The 14,589-nt window shown below is 29.7% G+C and overlaps 1 protein-coding gene and 1 non-coding gene across 2 annotated transcripts; one reads left to right on the top strand and one right to left on the bottom strand.

Moving 5' to 3' along the window:
* Nucleotides 1-1,917: 1,917 nt before the first annotated feature.
* On the bottom strand, nucleotides 1,918-1,990 carry TRNAA-AGC (transfer RNA alanine (anticodon AGC)). The gene has a single exon. It is a non-coding gene; the product is annotated as a tRNA-Ala (tRNA).
* A 4,186-nt stretch (nucleotides 1,991-6,176) lies between these two features.
* Nucleotides 6,177-12,106, top strand: LOC137827716 (kinesin-like protein KIN-14N). The gene is made up of 17 exons (XM_068633997.1): nucleotides 6,177-6,429; nucleotides 6,569-6,823; nucleotides 7,001-7,145; nucleotides 7,229-7,338; nucleotides 7,448-7,567; nucleotides 7,692-7,874; nucleotides 8,373-8,582; nucleotides 8,667-8,741; nucleotides 9,164-9,310; nucleotides 9,386-9,524; nucleotides 9,630-9,739; nucleotides 10,040-10,201; nucleotides 10,324-10,523; nucleotides 10,876-10,957; nucleotides 11,059-11,163; nucleotides 11,245-11,349; nucleotides 11,675-12,106. Exons 1-17 carry the CDS (start codon nucleotides 6,364-6,366, stop codon nucleotides 11,852-11,854), a joined length of 2,394 nt encoding a protein of 797 aa, XP_068490098.1. The 5' UTR covers nucleotides 6,177-6,363; the 3' UTR covers nucleotides 11,855-12,106.
* Nucleotides 12,107-14,589: the final 2,483 nt, after the last annotated feature.

Raw genomic sequence — 14,589 nt, 5'->3', positions numbered from 1 at the left:
TTATTATGATATTTGCCTAAAAAAATAATGAAAGAACCATAAAATTTTGTATCAATATAAAACTATATAACGAGGATTCCATGTTTAATCATAAGTTAACATAATAACACCAATATAAACAATCTATCATTTCCCCTCTTATTATAAAATAAAATAAAATTTATTAGGAAATTGTTATTGCTATTTTTCGACAACGATTTTCGCCAATTGTCAAAAAAACATTATTAATTACATATTTTTCACTAGTAAATAATTGTCGGAATTTTCTGAACAAAAAGCACTTGAGTAATGGTAATAGTTCATAACCGAAGTCCATGTAAATGTTGGCAACATGACTAATGGAGGAACGTAGAATCATTGGAGACAAGATAATGACAGAGGCCCCATGGATGGAAGAAAATTGTTGTTGCAATTAAAGATTTACATGTGAGAACAGTTTCACACAATCATAACTGAAAACAAAATGCAATGAACAAAGTGGGTTCTTGTCATTTAAACAACACATTGCTCACCAAAACTATAATCACATGCTTGCTAATCTCAATTATAATAGGCCCCTTTTTTTTATTTGTTGGATTCTCTTGAATGTAAGCCTCATGACAATTTCAAAAAATAATAATTCTAAAACTTTATAAGCATCAAAACAAACAAGATTATTATGCATCACATCATAAATCAAGAGCAATTTAATCCAATCAGTTGAAATAGTAATTAGATGCACATATTATAGGATGATCTATGTAAAGATAGATTTGTATTTGATTCTTATGTTAACCCTTACAAGTGGGATTTTTAGGTATGACAACTATATTTACTAGTTAACCTATTTGAATTTTACAATTTATTATAATAATTATAACTATTTTAATATATTTGATATTCTCATATAATTTAGGAGTTAAGATTAAAGATAATTTAAATGATTTTTTTTAATTATATTATCTTTTAAAGATAAAACAAATCTTAAAATAAACAATATATTAAATATGATAATTGACTGGCTTGAAATAATAACCAAATATAACTTAATATCTAAATTCATCTTTAAAAATAATTATATTAGAACGTAGGTCTCTAATTAAAAAATTTATGTAAATAAGTATCGAAAAATTCATTTTTTTTACCTTCAAGTCATTTATGTATATTTAATATTTCGTAAGAAGATAAATTTTTTATATTTAATGCAAAATAGCATGTAATTTTTTTAAAAATTATTTCGATAAAAAATTTAATTAAAAACTAATTAATATCCACATTTTTCAAGAATTCAATTTAAATATTTAAATTCATTTTGAAAACATTATAACTTATTTACAACATTATCTCATAAAACTTAACAACATTATATAATTATCGTATATTATACATATTAAATCGTTTTTTTTTGTTTTTTTAGAAACTATATTATTATCGATTTACAATCATTTACTTACCCTATATTATTACAATAATTCACCCTATATTTGTTTTGTTGTTTCAACATATGGGCATAGGTAATGGAACATTCTCATCCAACTCAAACTCGTGCCTCCATCTCTACACTAATTATTATTATTCTTACTCATTCTCTACATCCACATGCCATCCCCTACTACAAAACAAACCAACCATTATCTTCTTTGATTGATTTATTTATATATCAACCTTATACAAAGATACAATATAATAACAACCAGACAATAAAATTAAAAAAATAATAATTAAAATATGGAAACAGTCAAATAAAAAAATTTCACCGGCATATCACTTCACATGGGTTTGTGCTCCAAGGTCATGATTAAATTAAGAGTTTAATGCAACATTACTTATCTATAATTTTGATCATTTTTATGTAATATATAATCAAATGTTATTACTTGTTTTAGTTTAAAAAAAATATTAAAAAAGTTCTTATATTATATAATAAGTTAGAAAAAATGGAGATGCGGGGTATCGATCCCCGTACCTCTCGCATGCTAAGCGAGCGCTCTACCATCTGAGCTACATCCCCTACATATTTATAATGCATAAATATATAATGTGCAGTTTATATTATTTGCTTCAACAAAAAATAAACCTAGAAAGTCTCATTTAGAATGAAAAAAAAACACAGCTAACATATGGTAGTGACATTTAATATTTTTTTCATAGTTTTGTGCCAACTATTTACATACATACGTTGATAACTATTTCTTTCAAACTTAAATATGAAAAGTATTTACGTTTGACTGATCCAATTATAAATAAATGTTATCTAATTTGATCTGTTTAATGATATTATTTTAAAAATATATTGAAGTGCAGATTTTAACATCACTATTGATAAATATGATTAAGGATATTTTACAAAAATATGTAATATTTTTAATTGGTATGTAGTTAAATATTTATACTTGAGTCTGGAACGAATAACGCCTTATATTTTCTCGGGGACTTGAAAAATGATAACTATTTTATTAAGATCAGAAAAACTATTAATTTTTTAATTTAAAAAAAGTTTAAATGATAAGTATAAAGAAACCAAACGAATATTCTCTTTTAGTTTTCTTGCTAATATTTTATTACAAATATTTCAAATAAGTATTTATTAAATTAAAAATTACATAATGATTCCCTATGACATGATTTCAAATGATTAATCTAATCAAAATTCAAATACGTAACGGTTATTAACGAAAACAAGTGTAACGGTTCGCTTAGTACTCGCCAAATTATTATTTTTTTCGTTAAGTCACTTCCTCGGGATTTTCAGGCACATCAAATAGGATAATTAAAAAACAATTGAGAACTGTTTTCATTTCCAAGACGGTGGATAAATAAACTAAATTTTCTTTGTCACTTACTATTGGAAACAACGTGTTTGTCTAAGGCCATAAAAAACACCTTTATGTTTTCATCTCAATTCATTAGTCTCTCTCATTTGTCAGCATTATTAAACTAAAAAGAATAAGTTAGTCATATTCACTAACTAATAAGTGAATTTTAAATTTAATTTAAGTTTATTAAGTTAGTGTATTAAGAAGTGAATTTAAGTTTAATTTAATTTTATTAAACTAATTTATAAAGTAAGATTTTACATTCACTTATATATTATATCTTTCAGTGTCCAGACTATATATTTATGAGTGGTCGGATAAGTCCAACAAAACTCTCCTTAAAATAAATTCAAAATATTTTGATACCATAACTAATCGATGTAGAATCTTTAACCTAATGTGCAATTCATCTTTAAAAATAATATAATTAAGAAGAATTGGTCAACTCCAACCATTATGAAAGAACTAAAAATTAAATTGTGTTTGAAATTAAGAAACCCTTCTTATTTGTATATTACGACACATTTGTGTGAAACACACCCAAGTGACCATGACAAGAATTGTAATTGGTAAATTCATAGTTTTCATGTCAATAACTTACTAACTTTGTGATTCTTACATACTTAACCAACAATAATTGAGAAGCTAATAATTAATGTTTGGATAAATTCTCACAAACAAAAATCAAGTTTTTTTCTTTCAAATTTAAAAGCATCATATTTTGATAACCATTACCTCTTATTTAAAATTTTAAGATAATGAATTTGTATGTTTTCTTTCTTATATTTTATTTAATTTTTTTATTTATTTAAGATGATGATATTTAAACTAATGATTTCTCAACCAAAATTTATTTAATGATGTTTGTATAATTTTTAGACATTAGAGAGCAAGTAATTAACATGGTAGACTTAATGCTAAGAAAAGAGTAAAGGGTGTGTGATTGATCCCTTGGAACTTTAGCTGACACTGAATTGCTACCTTTAAAGGGCAAGATCTGAGCATCATGTGAGATTGTGACATAAAAAATGCTGAACTTTATTCTACTTAACATTAACATGGAAAATAATGAGTTGAACACTGTCAATAAGCAGTGCATGGAGAAGAAGATGAGTCAATTCCATAAGCATAGCTGAAGAAGAAGCCTGATAAAGGGGTCAGAGGAAAAGGACAAAGAATGTTGCTGAGTACCAAGAAGTGAATGGAAACACCAACTACTTATAGCATGTGAGGTGGTATGTGATGTGCTTTCACTGTATATTCCATTCTAGTACTAAGCTGGCACAGAAAGTTGGGTACAAATTTTTCTTGGAAAATTAAAGGCAAAATTCTTTGCCTCAATCTAAAGCAACAGAGAAAATAGTTGTTTAGTTCTAAGCAGGTTGGCAAACGTTTTGGATTTGGATGAAGTAATGTTGGATTCTTGTGTAGCAAGAGGAGGAATAATAAAAAAAAAATCTTATTTTATTTTGTAAGAGATATTAAAGTGGAAATCTTAGAGATTTGGGAATAACACATAATTTTGGGGATCTATCTAATTTTTTTACTGAACATTTTTATCTAAATTCACAAACATAGCATAATCATGCTTAAAGATTGCATTACTAAAAGAATATCCTTGAAGATAGCTAGGGAAGTTTGATTAAAATGAAATATTCGGCAACCATTGTCTTGTGTATTGGCTTAAGTTTATTTGTAAAAGTCTTCCTTCTTATTTTCAAAATATTAATGGCATATGTGAAGAAAAAAAACAAACTCACTTGGTTTTTTAGGCTATCACAATTTTTTTTTATTGTCAATTTTAAGCAAACAACACTTGAATCTCTAAATTTTATCAATTTTCAATGAAATTTAAATAAATATTATGAAAACTAATTTAGGGTGTAATGTAGTTTGGCAAATCGTAATATCATTTTGTACGAATTGATGCTCTAATTTAAGGAAGCACATAGTTCAATAATTACATGTTAAAGCATTCATTTCTTATCCTTTAAGGTAACTTTGATTCCACCAAACTATCAATTTTGTACATCACCCCCATACATATCATATATACAATGAAGTATAAATAATCGTTTTGTTAGCATTTTTTATACTATTTCATCACTATGCTAGGTATAAAACTATGAAAAATGTTTTATATATAGTTTATACACTTATTCGGGTATTTTATAACTACACAGCATTTGCAATTTGCTCTTTGTTATTTTAAGAAGTAGATGCAACAACTCAAAACTATATAATTAGTATCTAAGTTCCATTTGAATCTCACGCCTAAGTGGTTGCTAACTAATATTCCATAATTAGATATCTTGTCAAATTGATGTTTATGATATTAGTGAATAGAAGTAAAGCAAAAATATATTAGTAAAAGAGAGAAAGGGAATAAATTCTCTATAAAGGATCGGTATTTATTTCTTTAATGTTATTTTATCTATAATTTGTCCCATAAATAGAGATCGGTATTTATTTTTTTAATGTTATTTTATCTATAATTTGTCCCATAATTTTTTTTTTATCTCATTTTATTAGAGTGTTTATATTTAAAAACATTACTTCTAAAATTATTATCCTTAATACGCAATTGAAAATTGGGAGGATTAAGTGAGGAAGTAACCGAGACTTAGAGAATGAGTCTTCATCTTTAAAATTTATTATCGATTCTTACTAATGACACCAATTAGGCCAATTACTACATTCAAGTTGTTAGTTTTTTAAGCTCAAAACCAATTTCTATCTTTAAAACATATCCAAAAAATTAGGAAAAAAAAGTAATTAAATTATCTTTTTTTGACTTCTATGCGAGATTATTTATCATATCGAAATAATAATAATAAAAAAAAAATCGGACTAAGACAAAGTTTGATATTTTCAATTTCAATATTTTTAAAGCTTCAATAAATTTTATAATGATGAATATTATGATTGTGATTCTTGTGAAGATAAAAGGCAATAATAATCAGAAAGGAGACTAAACTACTTATATACAAGAAGCTTACTACAAGTGAACCCGATAGAACAAAGTTCAAATTTAATAAATATCCTCAAATTATTATTATATAAAACATGCTACCATCCTTTGGAACTTGCTCACACAACTTCTTGAAATAACCAAAATGTACATTCTGATACACCTATATAAACTCATCTGAATATGCACAACAAGAAATGAGTCTATTTTAGAACAAAATTCAAAACTGAAAATTTTCTGTAATCAGAGAGTTTATGCTAATTTTGATCGTTCAAAAGAAGACGGTGAAATCTAAACTAACTCGAACTCACTCATCACAGTACCAAACAAATGTAATCTATCATCATCTAAAGCAGAAGCATTAAGAAACACATGATAAAAGTTTCACTTTGTTTCATATTTTTTCTTTTACTTTCTTCTCTCGCACTCTTTCATTTCTCTCTCTTCTTTGTGTTTGTGGATCAACAATCTTCCTGCCTGCTAAAGCAAGAGTTTTTGATATATTTGTATTTGTTATCTTTCAAAACAATCCATGGCCCCACACTAGTCACACTCTCTCTCACATATACCTCTCTAACTAAGTGCTTGTGCTTCAAAATGGTCACCAAATACCAGAACCGGCCTCCACTATCACTCACATCCACACCTCCACCTCCTTCAAAGGTACCCTTTTTCTTCTTCGCATTTCTTTAATCGTATTTCCAATCTCCACCTCAGTTTAAATCATGGGTTGCTCTTGTTCTTCAATTTCGTTGCATCACCATGCTTAAAAATATTGTCTTTTTTCATGCTGAGGTTTCAGAATTTTGAGGGTGATGTGCTCCTTATAGACAACATAGAGCAAAGAGTTGGAGCTGAGAAAATGGTGGGCACTCCAATTAATGGAAGAACAAGGCAAGCTTTCACAGTTGTCAATGGCGGTGGCCACGATCTTGGCCCCAGTAGCGCTCCTCCAAGCAATGCTGGATCGGATTATGGTGCCATAGAGTTCACAAGAGAGGACGTGGAAGCATTGCTAAATGAGAGAGCCAAGAGGAAGGACAGATTTAATTATAAGGTCTATTGAAATTTGGAATTTTAATTGTCGTCTGTGTTGCTTGTTCTGATATTTGGATTTGTGATCAAGTGTGAAGGGTCAATGGCTTTAAGTGTTGTTTGATTTACATGGTACAAAGTGGTACTTCAATTATTGTTTGATTACTCATATATTAATGTCAAACTCTTATATTTTTAGGAAAGATGTGAAAACATGGTTGATTACATAAAAAGGCTTAAGGTTTGTATCAGATGGTTCCAAGACCTGGAAATGTACTACTCACTAGAGCATGAAAAGTTAAAGAATTCGCTGGAATTGACCCAGCAAAAATGCATAGAAATTGGTAAGATTAGTTTTCAATTTTCTCCCCATTCAATTATGAAACACCCTTGTTGATTTTGACAATTCAAATGCTTTGAATCATAGAGTTGCTGCTTAAAATCAAGGAGGAAGAATTAAATTCAATCATTACGGAAATGAGAAGGAATTGCACTTCTTTGCAAGAAAAACTGATAAAGGAAGAAACGGAAAAAACGGTAAGAGAGATGTTTTGGTGAATTGGATTTTAAAAACTTGAAAACAAAAATAGTGAAAGGAAATCTTTAGCATAAACTCTAAACTTTTTATTATCTTTGTAAATGCAAGGCTGCAGTGGAATCTCTTACTAAAGAGAGAGAGGCTAGGCTTGACATTGAGAGGTCACATAGTACTCTGTCAGAGGACCTTGGAAGAGCCCAACGAGAAATCCAAAGTGCAAATCAGAAGGTAAAACAACAACTCTAAATTCCGATTCAATGAATTTTTTCGTTACTTTCTACTTCTCATTTTCTTTTTCAATCATTGTGTGAATTATGCTGATAAATAAATGCCAATCTGTGAATTTCTGCAGATAGCATCGCTAAATGAAATGTATAAGCGGTTACAGGATTACATAACAAGCTTGCAACAGTACAATGGAAAACTTCATTCTGAGCTTTCATCAGTTGAAGATGAGCTTAAACGCGTAGAGAAAGAGAAGGCTAATGTAGTGGAGAACATCACCATGTTAAGGGGTCAACTTACTGTATCAGTTGTGAGTTTCATTTCACACGAAACTGTTTCAATTAAGAATTTAAGTAAACTACATATACACACACATACATATATACACACACGCGTACATTTACACACACGCATACATATAACTTTCTATCTTTGTAGAAACATTAAAAAGCCTTGTGATGAGCACTAAAATGTGGATGTAGCAATATTTGCAGATATGAATAGATGATTGGGGAGAATATTACGATTTATTCGTTTTTTAGTGTCAATTGGGGAAGATTAGATGAATCCTTGTATACTATATTGATTAACATAATGTACATTTGCTTAGTTCATTGCAGAGCTTTAAGAGCTGATGTAATATTTTATTTATATTAATTTTAGGCATTGGATTTATCATAACTATCTTTCACGAAATTTTCGATAACCATAGTTATTGAACTTGATTTTCTGTCTTTTTAGTTCTATCTTAGTTTCTTACTTGTCATGCTACTGATATATTACCCAGTTTTCTTGGTTCTTTTCTTAGTCTTCTCAAGAAGAGGCCATAAAACAGAAGGATGTCTTGACTACAGAAGTTTCTTCTCTTAGGGGAGAGTTGCAGCAAGTAAGAGATGAGAGAGATCGGCAATTATCTCAAGTACAAACTTTAAGTTCTGAATTACAGAAAATTAAAGAATCTACAAAACTGTCCTCCACTGAATTGGACAGCTTAACATTAAAAGCGAATGACCTGGAGGTTGGTGCTTATACCCCATTTATTTAATCAAATAGGAAGTCATTTGTTATTTTTGAGTCATGAGAAGATGAGTTTCCTGCCCAGGTAAAATGTGCTTTGAAAAATAATCAGATAAAGGCATTGGAAGAACGGCTAGCAAATGCTGAGAAGAAACTGGAGGTAATCAAGACTTTTTTTTTCAAAGGTGTATATATAAGTATTTGGTGTAAAGCCATTTGATATATTCTTAAATATATAGACCAGAATCATTCATTACATAATAGTTTAAGCTTTTAGGAGAGTTGGTCCTTGATATGGTATATTTGAACTTCTTAAAAAAGTGGAATTTAAGTCTAACTCAACCTAACAAATCCAACTTGTAAGGTGAGGTTTGCATTCCTTATATATACTATAATTTTACCTTATACAGAAACTTTATGGTCAAGTCATCAAGAGTTTGATCATCCGTGCCATTATTCTTATATTAAGAAAAATATTAATTTTAATCTAAGGTAGAATGATTTTATTATGCATTGTCCTTGTTTAAGCTCAAGTGATCATGGTGTGTATCAGTCTAATATACTGTGTTTGTTCCTTGTTAGGTGTCTGATATATCTGTATATGAGACAAGGACAGAATTTGAAGGACAACGGAAGTTTGTAAATGAGTTACAAAGACGTTTGGCGGATGCAGAATATAAACTTATAGAAGGGGAGAGGCTTCGGAAAAAATTGCATAATACCATTTTGGTAATTGACTGAATCAAAAAATTTGTGGGTAATAATAAAAAAAAAGTCAACACCTTAATAATCTCCATTTTACAGGAGTTAAAAGGGAACATTCGTGTATTCTGTCGAGTGAGGCCTTTATTAGCTGATGAAAGTTGTAGTACAGAAGGCAAGATTTTCAGTTATCCAACATCAATGGAAACTTCTGGAAGAGCCATTGACCTAGCCCAAAATGGTATATCTGTTGTGATGATGTATTTGAAACTACTTTTATTCTTCTTGGTTGAATTGGATTATGTTGCCAGAATGTCAACTCATGTTGCGCTTTTTTTGTTCTTAGGCCAAAAGCATGCTTTTACATTTGATAAAGTTTTTACACCAGAGGCATCACAAGAAGAAGTTTTTGTAGAAATTTCACAGCTTGTACAAAGTGCTCTCGATGGTTATAAGGTAGTTTTAAAGTTCTTCTGGTGTCTCTTCAATATATGAACCCTCACATAGTTACTAGTCAATTTTGGAAGAACATAATTCTAAAAGCCTTTATTTTTTATTTTCTCTTTTATTTTGTATAGCATATTTACCCTTCTTTGCCTTGTGATTCTATGGTTCTGACTTATCTGTACTGTAGACACATGTGATCTGTTAGATTTGGTGTTGGATGTTGCTTTTCTTGCATACTCGTTTGTAAATCAATATGTATGCTTTTTATACATGCATGTATAGCAATATGATGATATTTTTCCTTTTCAGGTTTGCATATTTGCCTATGGTCAGACAGGTTCAGGGAAAACCTATACAATGATGGGAAGGCCAGGACATCCAGAGGAAAAGGGCTTGATACCTCGTTCATTAGAACAAATATTTCAAACAAAGCAGTCTCAGCAACCTCAAGGATGGAAATATGAAATGCAGGTAAGGTAGAATATTTGCCTTTCTTAATTTCACACATCACTGCAATGAGTATAAATTTTAAACAAGTTGCTGAATTGATGATGATGATGATGATGATAAGGTGTGGCTTGCAAAATTTGCAGGTGTCAATGTTGGAAATATACAATGAAACAATTCGAGATCTGATATCTACAACAACACGCGTGGAAAATGGTACTCCTGGAAAGCAATATACAATCAAACACGATGCAAATGGAAATACACAAGTTTCAGATCTTACACTGGTGGATGTACAAAGTGCTAAAGAGGTTGCATTTCTTTTAAATCAAGCTGCAAATAGCAGGTAACAGATTTACAGAGTTTATTCCATTATGCATTGTTAGGTGTAACAAATTATTTATTATGATTACCTCAACAAGACACAACAAATGAGATTTCCATTTTTTTATTTCGTGACTAAAATCGTATTCCTACACTTCTTGATGTATTAAGAAAATATCATTATATAGCTTTGAATAGGATTAAGAAAATGAGCGGTTGGTTTGTATAACATAATTTGACATAATTTCAGTGCAACAAAATGTTGATTTAGTTTTTCTTAGTAGTCAGGACACAACACAACATAGCACAGCACTTAGCTTTTTTTATGTCCAACTTAACTGTATTGGTGTTTTTTTCTGGTTGTCTCCTTTTAGATCTGTGGGAAAAACCCAGATGAATGAACAATCATCAAGAAGTCATTTTGTATTCACTCTTCGAATATACGGTGTAAATGAGGTATAGATGTTTCTCTTATGACAACCATGTTCTATATATGTCAACCATTGATAGACACACTGACTTGAATCACAATGCAACCTGTTTTGTGTTTCTTCCAGAGCACTGACCAACAAGTACAAGGTGTTCTGAATCTCATTGATCTTGCTGGTAGCGAGCGTCTTTCGAAGAGTGGATCAACTGGGGACCGGTTGAAAGAAACTCAAGTATGTAACACCATGGTGCTTTTCACTTTCTCTTGTGCTCATTTGATTCAAAATGGTTTAAACTCTTTGATTTGTAATCAGGCAATCAACAAAAGTTTATCATCATTGAGTGATGTTATATTCGCCTTAGCCAAGAAGGAGGACCATGTTCCATTCAGAAACTCAAAGCTTACATATCTGCTTCAGGTAATGCATTATAGTTCTTTCACATGCCCTTTTTGAAGAACTTAATCAAAATGTAACAAATGAAAACAGTTCTTACACTGTCATTTAATCATATATCATCATGTATTGGAAGTTTGTTAACTTTTATAATAGCAGTCTTCAAAGTCTTCTCTGGGATGATTTCTGATTGGTTGATAGTATAAATTTTTATATTGAAAGTTAAAAATGTGCATGACAATTAAACTCTTCTAAATTTCAGTCGACAATATTGATGATTTCTTTGTTGCTGACCTTGAATGATTTGATATGATCTAACAATAATGTCTTTAACATGATGGATGAACAGCCATGTCTAGGTGGAGACTCCAAGACACTAATGTTTGTGAACATTTCACCTGATCCTTCTTCAGTTGGTGAGTCACTATGCTCACTCAGGTTTGCATCAAGAGTCAATGCTTGTGAGATTGGAACACCTAGGCGTCAAACTAATGGACGTACCATAGAGTCTCGCTTGAGCTATTTCTAATCTTCAAAGATGTGTATTTTTTTTAACCATTTGTGGCAACCAAGTGCCTGTGTGAGAGAAATACCACAATAAAATGAAAATGAGATTGATTCTAACAGCGGCATATAGCTTGTATAGTGAAGAAAAAAAGTTACTAAGCATGCATTTAGAACCCATTATAGCAGCTCAAATTGTTTTTCTGCTTAATGTTATGTATTTATTTCTAACATTTTTCTTATACAAATTGGAAAGGGAGTTGTTTGACAGTGGAAATGGAATACTAGTTTGATTACAAAGCATATCAAAAGATTTTATTTTATATTCCAAAAGTGAAAAGTAGTAGTAAATAAACTCACTTTCAGTGACTACACCGGTTTACTTTTAGTATTATAACTGGATGTAAAGAAAAATTATCAAACATATTAACACAATGTTCAATGAAAGATAAAAACAGATTTTGAATTTTTTAACTAGAACTCAAACATATCTAAAATAATGCAGTTTCGTTTAGTAGTGTGGGAAAACCAATCAAAGCACTAAAAATAACAAAATTTCACACAAAATAAAAGCTATGTTATCTAAAAAACATTACACAATGCTTAGTTTTTTTTTATTAAAGAACCAGTCTTCAGAGTTCTTCCTAAAAAGCCAAAATTATGTTTTTCACACAAGACTACATTTGATACAAAAACTTTTCTTTTTCTTTTACAATACTAGTGTTATTCTTGTTAGTGTTAGTAGATATTCATCAAAGTCTCCTGTGAAACTAGTAAAAAAATGAAAAGTTAATATAATAGTTATCACAATAACTCAGTAAGTCTCTTGAACTCTGTGGAAGATTTGGGTAGTTATATGTCACGAAAGAATTTACCAAAAAGATTGTAGGCGAAGATTTGTAGTTTTTGTTAAAAAGATTATAGGAGAACAAATTTAAAAAGATACGGAAGGTTTGTTTTTCCTTCTTTTTGTTAGTTTGTTGTTCCAGATTGTGCATCACATACTGAATGTGGAAGGTCTGGGAGCACCAAATCCAGATGGAGATGCGGTGCATGCTGATAAACAGATCATGTTAAAGCTAATAAATATCTTGCTACTAATCTCATTTGTTGAAATTTTTATTAATATATGATTAAAAATGGTGTCTCTTATGTTGAATAACAAAACACTATTTCTCAATACTTATACACATGATGATACTTTGTTCCTACCGGGTAGGTACTACTTATTTAGTTAAAGACTAAAGACTCAGAAAAATTATTTACCACAAAATCCATTTTCATCCCAAGTACTCAGTTTTCCTCTCTTCTTAATTAGCTACTTAATATACATTTTTTGTCACCTTTTTCTCAATCTTATCTTCTTTTTCTCTTTTAATTGAATTGTTTACGTGTGTCTAATTTACTCTTCCTTTTAATTGAATTGTTTTTCTTTGACTATATTTTAATTTTGTAATAATTAATCTTTATCCAACAATCTAGTTAACCATCTTCAATAGATCTCCCTTTTCGATTATGAATTTTTCATTCACACTTAATTCTCCCTATTTAAATTCACGGTATTGCGTTTTACCATAGATTAAGAATATCAATAAATATATATATATATATCTTTTTATACAAAATTACTAAAATAATTTCACTCTCAATAAATACATTACATTTATTCCAATAAATAACATTGAAGTAATTTGCAAACAATCACTATAAAAAAAATTTACCGACAGATTATTACCCATGAATCTGAATCTGTAGATAAATTTAAATCTAAATATATTACCCACGGATCTAAATTCGTAAATAAATTTAGCATTAACTACAAAATATTATCAAAGAATCTGAATCTGTAGATAAATTCATTATTACCCACTAATCTTTATCTCTAGGTAAATTTTACTATGGAAAGTTAGTTTGGTCTTGTTCCATTCCTCCTTCTAAGTCATTTGTGCTTTGGAAGATTCTTCATAGACGACTCCCTAAAGTTATTGAGGCAAAAAAATAGGTGTTGTTATATGTTCTATGTGTATTCTGTGTAGGGAGTAGGACGAAAGCATTAATCATCATTTTTTAACTATTGTGTTGTTACTTTTATTTGGTTTGGTCATTGCTTTATAATGTTTTTTCCATATATCACTAACCTTTTAGGCATGGGCTTGGTTGCATTTCTCAAATTCTTTGGTAGTTCTCTTATCAGGCACATTAGACTTGTTACTTTTATTTGGTTTGGCACATTAGACTTGTTACTTTTATTTGGTTTGGTCATTGCTTTATAATATTTTTTTTCATATATCACTAACCTTTTAGGCATGGGCTTGGTTGCATTTCTCAAATCCCCTGGTAGTTCTCTTATCAGGCACATTAGACTTGTTGTTATTACCTTCTCATTGTGGATGATTTTGCACATGAGAAATAATGCCAAATTTCAACAATGCATTAGTATAGACTTGACTCTTGTTGGTGTGATTTATTAAATCTCTTCTTGGCAAGCGTACCGATAAGCATCAAATTTTATAGCTTTCATTTTGCTAACAAATTGAAATGATTCTAGCATATACATGTTTAACGCTAAAGAGATGTTAGTATAATTGTGGTCAGATGACCTCAAGTCATATCCCAACAAATGCAACAGTGTGATGACTATTTTAAGGCAAGTGTATCATGTCAGAAGAAATAATTTGTTCCTAAGGATGCATATTGAACCCACAAGGAACAATTGAATTCTCAAATAAAATATTCACTAAATAGAAACAAATAATTAAA

The sequence above is a fragment of the Phaseolus vulgaris genome, chromosome 11 (assembly GCF_000499845.2).
Source record: "Phaseolus vulgaris cultivar G19833 chromosome 11, P. vulgaris v2.0, whole genome shotgun sequence".
In the NCBI taxonomy this organism is placed as follows: Eukaryota; Viridiplantae; Streptophyta; class Magnoliopsida; order Fabales; family Fabaceae; genus Phaseolus; species Phaseolus vulgaris.
This window is presented reverse-complemented; position numbering and strand designations above follow the sequence as displayed.